Source organism: Pezoporus wallicus, unplaced genomic scaffold (assembly GCF_028554395.1).
Source record: "Pezoporus wallicus isolate ANWC-B61680 ecotype Strahan unplaced genomic scaffold, APGP_CSIRO_Pwel_v1 contig_1876, whole genome shotgun sequence".
NCBI lineage: Eukaryota > Metazoa > Chordata > Aves > Psittaciformes > Psittacidae > Pezoporus > Pezoporus wallicus.
In genome coordinates, this window is record NW_026638337.1 from 1,999,315 (window position 1) to 2,009,700 (window position 10,386).

The 10,386-nt window shown below is 40.4% G+C and overlaps 1 protein-coding gene across 1 annotated transcript in view; it reads left to right on the top strand.

The window, feature by feature from the left end:
- The window catches only part of KL (klotho), a 48,693-nt gene extending 38,912 nt beyond the window's left edge, over positions 1 to 9,781 (top strand). Inside the window, exons 3-5 of the mRNA XM_057410422.1 lie at positions 838 to 1,106; positions 3,609 to 4,725; positions 8,902 to 9,781. Of these exons, the coding sequence (XP_057266405.1) occupies positions 838 to 1,106; positions 3,609 to 4,725; positions 8,902 to 9,239 (1,724 nt within the window). The 3' untranslated portion in view covers positions 9,240 to 9,781. The remainder of the gene's footprint in view (positions 1 to 837; positions 1,107 to 3,608; positions 4,726 to 8,901) is intronic.
- The last annotated feature ends 605 nt before the right edge of the window (positions 9,782 to 10,386 follow it).

A 10,386-nucleotide genomic window follows, 5' to 3' on the forward strand; every position in this document is an offset into this window, starting at 1 on the left:
TGAACTTTGCTCAGGCATTTTGGATTTTGCTGAATCTCAGTGTTTAATACAACTAAAAGTAGTATCATCTGAATCTTAAAACTGTAATGTTGACTAAACTGACAGATGCCAGTAGACCCTGATATTAACTTTCAATATGTGTAGTGATAAAAGTCAAACAACTGACCTAGAACAGACACGTATTTTTAGAAACCCTTAAATATTTAAGCTGGAAAATACTATGCCATAAAAGATGTAAAGAGATAGAATTACCAAACAAAGAGGGTCTCTCTGCATTATCACTTCTACTTAAAATCTATGCTAATAAATATTCATCAACACACCAGAAGTGTTGTCAGGGTTTTCTTAGTACGTATTGGTAGTGGGAGGGGGAAGGAAAAAGAGTGTAACTTCTGTTTGCATACAGGATAGTGCTGCATTAATGGCACTTCGACTGCCACAGTGTGAGCTGCAGTGTGTATAGCAGAGTGCAGTGCAGTTTTGGCTCAGTTGCTGCAGTCGGTTCAAGTGTAGCATGCTCTTCTTGGAGGCTGAGATTTGGCATGCCTAATTAGCAGCACTGCCTCGAACCACTGCTACACTGGTTCTCTTTTTAAATCTAGCTTGTTTAAAGCCAAGCCAGGTACCTCGGCTGCCTTGTACAGTGCACCCGTGACCTAGCAGCTACCTGGATGCAGTTGAAAATCTTCCCTAAACAGGCTTTGAGGCAAGCCCTGAGATATTTATCTGACCTATTGCATTGTTCTTACACCTGAACACAGCAAACATTGCTGATACAGTGTAATCTACAGGGGAAAAGGGAACACTGCGATAAGCTTGGTTTTGTTCTTTCCTCAGCCATCCGCTACGACGGAGTTAATGTGTTTGGCTACACGGTCTGGTCCCTCCTGGACGGCTTTGAATGGCACAGGGGATACAGCATTCGACGTGGTTTGTTTTATGTTGATTTTCAAAGCCATGACAAGAAGTTGATGCCCAAATCTTCTGTCTTGTTCTATCAAAAGCTGATAGAAAAAAATGGCTTCCCACCTTTGCCTGAAAACCAGCCCATAGAAAGTATTTTTCCCTGTGGCTTTGCCTGGGGAATTGTTGACAACTACATTCAGGTGAGTCTGATGATAAAGCCAACATGCTGCCCAGCCAGATCAGTGCATCACATTGATAAATTTGCTGGGTAGAGTGTCTTTGCTGATATATTATAACCACAGTGCTGCAAGCCGATGGTACAAGGCTTTTGTGCCAAACACTGTAATTCAGTCTTTACTAGACTTTCTGTGTGTGACCAGCAAATCCAGTCAGATTGAAAAATGTGCGGAAATTGAAAGGGGTCTGATGCTCATCTTCCCTGGGTGTGTTATGTGATCAGTTACTGGAAGTCAGTCCTGTTCAAATGAAAGTTCATTAGGTCTTATATAGTGCATTTCCAAGTCTATGAAATAGGAAATATTACTGCTTTTTCATGTCCATAATTTTAATGGTAATGTATTTGCCTGCTGTGATAATACATGTTTTAGAAAATGTCCTGAAAGCTCTTAAAACTCTAGTGGCATGCTTGTGCATCTTACGCATATATATACTGGTACCATCGTTAGAGCAATTTTATATAAAGAAAAGTAAACAATGCTAGATTTAGATGAAATTTCTGTATTCCTTCTTTGTCATTTTGAGTTGTACTGTGTCTGACGGAGGCCTGCAGTACGCCTGGATAGCACCTAGCTAGATTATGGATCCAGTTCATAGCTGTCACTCTTTCTTTCAAGCAAATCCGATACTTTGGAAGAATCTTCAAATTTTAAGACTTCCTCGTATGAGTAGAAGTAGTAGATTAGTTGTGTAGATTAGTCTCTTTAAAAGTTTGGCTCTGTAATTCTCAGGTGCTGTTTTGGCTTGCAGGGCTTCTCTAACCACAGTAAAGAGGTGTAGTTAAATTCAACACAGAGGCTTGATCCAAGAACAGAATTTTTAATTTAGATTTTCCACAAACACAGAATCTTTCTTAAGGCTAGAGTGCAGGGGCATTGTTTGTTCCTTCTCACTCTGAAAGTGAGATCTGACTTTGTTCTCTTGAAAAATACTTCAGCATTCTTACTTGGAACACTGATTTGCAAGAAAATTCAGCATTCATTATCCTTGTAGCTCCCAGACAGATTAGGGATTAGAAATGGAATTGCTGCTTTAGGGATCAATAACAACTATAAAGTTGTGGAGTCAGTCAGCCTAAAACAGTTAAAAAAATCCCTTCCATCCCCAAAACTTCAGAGCTGAATATTTTCATTTCAAAAGGCCTTTCCAACATTTTGTGCTCTAAGGCTTAGGTAGTGTGATTTGTAGATGCATCACAGTGGAAAAACTCTTTTGACAGCATTCCCACAGTATTGGTGGCAATGCATGCTTTAGTAATCTACAAGGGACAATTCTCCAGAAAAGCAATTTCCTTCAGACACGCTGTTTTTGATTACTTTCTTCTATAAGCACAGTACCGACCTCTCCGGAGAAAACAGCAACTGATTTTCAGCAGCTTCTTTATATAGTCTGCAAAGCCTCAGCTACAAGTTGAACACTGGTTGTAGGCTGACACCTGCTTTTCAAACAGAGGGCAGGACAAGAAAATCTGAACTCAGGGGAAAACTGCCCCAAAGAGCGGGGGAAGGAAAAAGAGACAAATAAACATCTGTGGTACCAGTAACTTGTAGCTTGGCTCTTTTCTGTAGGAGTTAATCCAGAGTATGAATTAGGAGATTTTACACTGTATGTTCTATTAAGTATTTCACTTTTTTCATTTTCTAGTCCTTATTCTGTTTGTGATATTCATTAAAAAGTGAAAGTACAGTTGTGGAAAAGCTCATCTTCTACTGTGTCAGTATGTCATACAGGCAGTTCTGACATGAAGCCCTAGGGACTCATGGGAAATGCATTTATTGTTGGAGTGACATACTGGGTTTACTCAGACGCCTGAAAACAAATTGTTCCGACATAACAGCCTGCTGAAATAACTTGGAAATGAGTTCAGTATGAGTTAAATCAGAAAGGATGTCTTTAGCAAGAAGAAAAAATTTTGCTTGTTAACTGAATTTGTGCTAAAAATCAAGTGCAGGGCATTACTCATCTTTCATCATAATCAGGAAAAGAACTTTTTTACTGCATTCAGGGAGTGGTCTTGAAACTGAATCTACTGGGTAATTTACAACAGAGAGGCTCTCTGTAGGCCCTTTTTAATCTTGAAAGAAAAACATTTTAAAAATTACTGTAGTCTTTGCTGAAGCTCTTCTCTGGAGATCTGTCACAGGCTTAATGCCTTATCCCTCAGCAGTCCCTTGTTTCCCATACAGACTGGAGCAATCTGGAGAAGATACAAACATGGTGACAATCAGGATGAGCTCGTTCAGAAAGTAGGGTGAAAATTATATATAAATTTGGTACTTTTCTGATGTCACATGTTAACAGAAAGTTCATTCATTCACATGAGCCTGATGCTATCAGAGGTGCCAGCGGTGCTAGATGCAGTGTTTTGACTTCAGATATTTAGCTACATTGTGCCTGATAGTTATGATGTTCCCACCTACCTAGAACAAACAGATTGAATCTGGTATGTTTCTTATTCTACCTAGGTAGACACAACACCCTCCCAGTTTCTTGACTCTAATGTTTATGTGTGGGATGTTCACCAGACGAAGAAGCTTATTAAATTGGATGGAGTTTTCACCTCGAAGCGCAAGCGTCACTGTGTTGACTTTGCTGCTATCAGGCTCCAGATCTCTCTTCTGCAAGAAATGCATGTCACACACTTCCATTTTTCACTGAAATGGTCCTTAATCCTTCCTTTAGGTAACCTTTCGCTAATCAACCACACACTTGTACATTATTATCAGTGTTTTGCTACTGAACTTCTCAGAGTTAACATAACTCCTGTTGTTGCTTTATGGCAACCAATGGCTGAGAATCAAGAGCTTCCAGTCTCCCTTGCCAAATATGGAGCTTGGGAAAACATAGAAACCGTTAAGGCTTTTGTTGAGTATGCCAAATTCTGCTTTACAAGTCTTGGGGACCATGTCAAATTTTGGATCACAATGAATGAACCACCTGTGAAAAACTTGACATACACTGCAGGCCACAACCTCTTGAAAGCCCATGCGAAAGCATGGCATCTTTATGACAAAGAATTCAGGAGATCTCAGAAAGGCAAAATATCAATAGCTCTGCAAGCTGACTGGGTAGAACCAGCTTGTCCCTTTTCCAGGAATGACCAAGAAGTTGCTGACAGAATTTTAGAATTCGACATTGGCTGGCTTGCAGAGCCCATCTTTGGGAATGGTGACTACCCGCAGGTGATGAGAGCATGGCTTCACCGAAGAAACGGTGTTGACCTGTATAATTTCCACTTGCCTTATTTCTCAGAAGACGAAAGGAAGTTAATCAAGGGATCATTTGATTTTTTTGCTTTGTGTCACTACACTACTACTCTTGTGGGCTGGGAGAAAGAAGATGCAGTAAAATATGACCACTATCTTGAAGTTCAAATGATCAATGACATCACATGGCTGCACTCCCCCAGCAGAGCTGCAGTAGTGCCCTGGGGACTGCGTAAATTGCTCAAGTGGGTTAAATCAAAGTATGGTGATGTCCCAACTTATGTTCTGGCTAATGGAATTGACGATGACCAGAATATGGTGCATGATAAGCTCAGAGTGTATTATATACAGAATTACATCAATGAAGCTTTAAAAGGTAAGGAATCAGTAGTGGTGGCTTATATGTCACAAATCCCAGTATTAGTATACACTTTGTAATAAAGTATGTTTAACTTTAAAAAAATCCTACGTAGAATAATCTATAAATGGGATGTTACTACAGCATAACAGGTTTTCATTTGACTTAACGATTGGTGTTACTAAGCATCAGGAAGACTGACTTTGCACATACTCTGCATTAAGTCGGCAGTAGACATTTTTGTGGATTCCAGAAATTTAATATTATGTTACGTGTGTAGTTCCACATGTATTTAGGCAGATTTTCTTCTTATTGCACTTCTACTGTTGTTTTGCTTTGCTGCTTCTCCACACTGATGTGCCTCAGGGCTGGGTTTGAGTTCTGTTCCTCAGCTGCCTCTGTATCTTATCCAGCAGTGATCTTATCCAACAGTGATCTTCATAATAATTCAGCTCTATACCTCATTATGTCATTTCCTGCTATTCAGAACCCAAACCAGACTTTGTCTCAAAGATTCATACATTATAAGGAAAAAGGAGGCTTTTAGAGTCATCCTATCATACAACACACGCTGGTTTTCAAGAAAAGCGCAAGACCCAGATAAGATTTTTACTGATGTAGAATCTTCTACACCTCACTGTAAGCTGCTGCAATGTGCAATTGCTGCTTTTATATATGTGTGTGCGTAGATACATATCAATCTCACAGTATTTCTTTAGCTTTAAGCCTTTTTGTTGTGCATTTCCATGTATCTTACTTACGCTGGTATTCACAGACAGAAACCAAGTTATCTCTCACGTCTTTGATAAATAACACAGTCAAAGCTCTTTGTGACCCTTGCTGTAAAATGTCATTTAGAACCTTTCAATTATTAAACTTCCACATTTGCCAACATTCTTCTTGGGAGGAGTAAACCCAGACCTGGACACACTGCTTCTACAACTGCCACACCTGTATCTCAAGCAGATGTAATACAACCTCTTTTACTCCTCTTTTGTACATCTAAGCAGCATATTAGCCCTTTTGGCCATGGCATCAGGTTGGTTACACACACTTTGTGGTTATTTAGTGAGATTTTAAACTCAGTTACAGATTCCTGCCCCCAGGCAGAATATTCTCTGCCGAAGTATGGTCTACTTGTTCTTTGACATCCTTACATTTGGTCATGTTCAAATGCCAGTTGCTTGCTTGCGCAAAGCTTGCAACACTAGCTAAGTTATGTCCCTAATCTTTGTGTTAATTGCAAACTTTGGAAGGAATAGTTTTGCTTTTCTTTCAGGTTGTTGATATATTTAAGTTCATTTAATATCCCAGTGCTAAAAGCCAATCTCCATGACCATGGTAGAAATATACCTACTGTGAGATTTACCTGCAATTACATTTCTCAACATATTAGTTCTGTTTGAGAGCATATGAAACCTGTTTATTAGGGGCTCCTCTTGACCTCATAACTTTCTATTTTCTTGATCCAAATGCCATATAATACTAAGTCAGTTGCTTTGTGAAGTTTTAAGTGTATTACATCAAACATCATTACTTTTATTGATCTGCAGATCTCATAAAAAAGATGTCAAGTTAGTTTGGCAAGATTTATTTTTCATAAAGCTAAACTGACTGGCATTAAACATATATATCACCTGTAATTCTTCTTTATCAAGCCTTATATAATCTATTCCATTCTTCTGCTAGTAGTGAAGGATGGCTGGCAGTTCCATGATTTGCTAGGTCATCCTGTCCACTCTGTTAAGTACTGGCTTTTAATCTCTTCTTCTGTGATTTCCACCTCTCTCACAGATTACTGAACATCAATATTAAGTGCTCAAGAGTTCCTTCTCCAGCATTTTGAAGCCCTGGTTGAATGTTTTCTGCATTGGTAGTTAAACATATCCTGGCTATATTTGGGCATATGGTTTTAATCTTTTTTTTACTGTATGGCTTCTCTCCATCCTACCATTTTGGACTGTACCAGTTCTTGGCACTTTTCAAAGTGTGTATGGATATAGGCTTTTATCCCAGTTCGTGTTAGCCAGAGCACCTCCGCATAGAACAGTCTTGTTGAGCTTCATGAGGTTCATATGGGCCCACCTCTCCAGCCTGTCAAGGCCCCTGTCATGGTTTAACCCTAACTGGCAACTAAGTACCATGCAGCCACTCACTCACTGGCCCCCTGCCCCAAGTGAGATGGGGAGGAGAATTGAAGGAAAATAAAAATCAAAACCAGGACAGTCCCTCTGGATGGCATCCCTTCCCTCCAGCATGTTGACCGCACCACACAGCTTGGTGTCTTCAGCAAACTTGCTGACAGTACACTCAGTCCCACTGTCTATGTTTCTGACAAAGATGTTAAACAGGTCCTAATATCAACCCCTGAGGAACACCACTCATCACTGGTCTCCACTTGCACATCAAGTCATTTACTGCAGCCCTTTGAATGTGACCATCTAGCTAATTTCTTATCCACCGAGTAGTCCATCCTCTGTTTTTTTACATACCCCTGTTTTTTACAGAACTTTGTGATTCGTACTCTGATACCAGTATCTCCCAGCCACTTTCTGTCCAGCCTTTCTGTCCTCCCTTTCTGTCCAGCCTTAAAATAGCTCCTGTGTTTTTCAACTTAGCCATCGCATGCAAGCCACATTTTACATTTTACTGTCTTTCTACCTTTGTAATGGATGACTGTGTCCCAGCTAAACAGGGACATAATACTTTCTTTAAAGCTCACTCTCCCATTTTTGACATAATATGCTCTTCTGTAGTGTTTGGTCCGTCATTAATACCATTCTCTTTTCTTCTCTTGTTCTGGTATAGTGCTTTTGTCCATCTTGTCCTTACACAAGAAGCAAGCTCTTAACCTTGGCATCATGACTGATTCAGGTTTCTTCAAAACTTGCATTTTTTTTGCAAGACCCTTTGCAGTAACTGAGATGAAAGGGGATTTGGAACATGTTTAAGAACCTTAAAGTTCCTATTCTGCCTTCTTCCAGCTGGTTTCTGGGATTGCATGTGGCAGCATTTGTGCGTGTAATGTTGCTCACCTGCATTGTTCCAGGGGAGCCAACAGGTTTGTGCAGATAAATGATTCCAGAATACAGTATGAACCCTTTGGACTGAGATGGTATTTTTAAGTGCTTTGTACACTAAGTGCTTTGTATACTGTTTAAATACATCTTTGCCAATTGAAAACAATAGACAGCAGTAACCATTTATGTAGAACCATTAAATCCACAAGCAGTTCAGCAAGCACAAACTAATTCTGGATAGCAGCTCTGTAAAAGGGCAGGTACATATTATTTCATTTTACACGTGAAAAGTAGTCTAGAGGTGCTAAATATCTTGCATATGGCTGCAGAAATAATTATTTCCAGACACACATGAAAATTCAGCAACTATTAGTTTTCATCTGCTGTGTTCATCTGCTACAAGACGTTGCTTTGTTTTGTTAAAAAATAGTGATTTTGAGAGGTAAAACATTACAGTTTGTTTTTACTACTGTGGATTAATTGGTTTTGTCAAGTGGGATGATGGCTCAAGGTTAATGCTGCTGGACCTCTTCCAGTAGCCAAGTTTTCAGTATGAATTGTGGACATGTTCTTAGTAAAGACTGACACAGGTCATCCTGGGTCAGAAACTCAGTCAATAACAAGAGAGAACTATGATTTGCATAACCTTTCCATTTGCACTGGTGATGTCTCAGTACATGACCTTAGCATGGTGCCATCTTTTCCTGGTGCCTCGGCTCATGAGAAGTGTAGCCTGATGTCCTCTGTTCCTTGGCTGTCAGGAGGTGCTCTGCAAGGAAGGTGGAGCAATCGGAGAAATAGGTTGCAGAAATCCAGGTGCAGGAAAGCCAATACGTACGTTCTTTCATATATAAAAAAGAGGGGCATCTTTTCATGATAGGCTCCATGCTAATCATTAAACACAGTCATACACCCACAGCTGTGTTTACTAAGCACAAGGAAATAGATTGCAGGATACTCACAGATCACGCTGTCTGGCAGAGGCTGACAGATTTTTACTTATAAGAGAAACATTTCATAGATGTACATGTGCTTTACCTTATTTTGAGGAAGAGAAGTGCAGATGTGGGTTTAACATCCCCCTGCCTCTGCATTATGTATTGACATATGGTGCTGCTTTTGAATGCCAAAATGATATTTATTCATGTTTTCAACTCTTTATTTTTTTTTACAGCTTACACTCTGGATAATGTTAATCTGCAAGGATATTTTGTCTATTCCTTTAATGACAAGACTGCTCCTAAATATGGTCTCTACAGTTACATTGCAAATCAATACGAACCAAAGCCTTCTATGAAACATTACAAGGAAATAATTGACAATAACGGCTTTCCTAGTCCGGAAACTCCTGAGGCGCTGTGCCCAGAGGAGAGTGCCTCATGTCCTGAATGCCACTTCTTCCGAACCAGAAAATCATTATTAGCCTTTATCTCTTTCATATTTGTTGCTTTTATTGTTACTATATTCTTCATTATTTACTACTCCAAGAGGATAGAAAGAAGGTATAAATAGAGCTGCCCCTTTGAATACATCACTCGCTGCCCTTCCTCTTGCATTCCCTTGGGAAATTTGAAATAAGAGTGCACAATGTCATTTCTTCAGCACTAGGAAGACATTTACACTTCCTGATACTGCAGGACATTGACACTGATAAGAAATTGCTAGCATATGGCTTCCAGAAATCACTTTCTCTGGTGTAGTACATTTGGTTTATGACCAGTCCATAATTCCTGTGGTTGTAGTTCTCTCACAACTTTCCCTGGGACCTGTTGTTGATACTTTTCCTTCCTTGGTTTTGCCTCACTGAGTTGGGCAAATAAAATCATGGTTTGAAGACATGGAGTGATAGAAGAGCCTAAATGTTGAATTCTCCAAGAGAAAACTGTAGAGAAAGAAAATGGCTTACTTTTCCAAATTGTTTAATGCTGATGTTGCTTGATTGGAGCCAGAACCTGACTGGAGCAGCAAACGTGACTGGGCAGAGATGGAGGAGAACTGCACAAAGCAGTGCTGAGGGAAAGGAAACTCCCTTTCCTAAAGCAGATGCAGGGGGAAGAACAAGTCTGTGCTGCTGGGAGCACTGGGTACATAGGTGAACTACTAAGGTTGCTGACTTCAGGATGTTACTGGGGAGCTTCAGGTAAAGGAGCTGTGTCTTTCTCAGTGAGGGAAGCAGCAGGGGTAAGTCCAGGGGTGGCAGGAGTCATGCCATCTGGTGGGAAGAGATGCAAAAGTTGAAAGGGCTTCTCTTTGATTTGCTCAGTAAAAAAGCAGAGAGCAGACTCTGGGATATCTTTGCTGTCTTAATTGTCAGGAGGCTGTGTGTCTGACTGCACTGTATTGCCCTGTGTGCATAGACATGGCAGGGCTGGAACACCCTTTCACTGCACTTCTCGCAGCAAGTTAACTTAAACAGAGGAAGTTTAGATTGGATAAAAGGAGGAAGTTCTTTACTGTTAGGGCGGTGAGGCACTGGAATGGGTTGCCCAAGGAAGTTGTGAATGCTCCATCCCTGGTGGTGTTCAAGGCCAGGTTGGACAGAGCCTTGGGTGGCATGGTTTAGTGTGGGGTGTCCCTGCTCATGGCAGGGGAGGTTGAACTAGTTGATGTTAGGGTCCTTGCCAACCCTAACTATGCTATGATTCTGTGATTCTAAGTT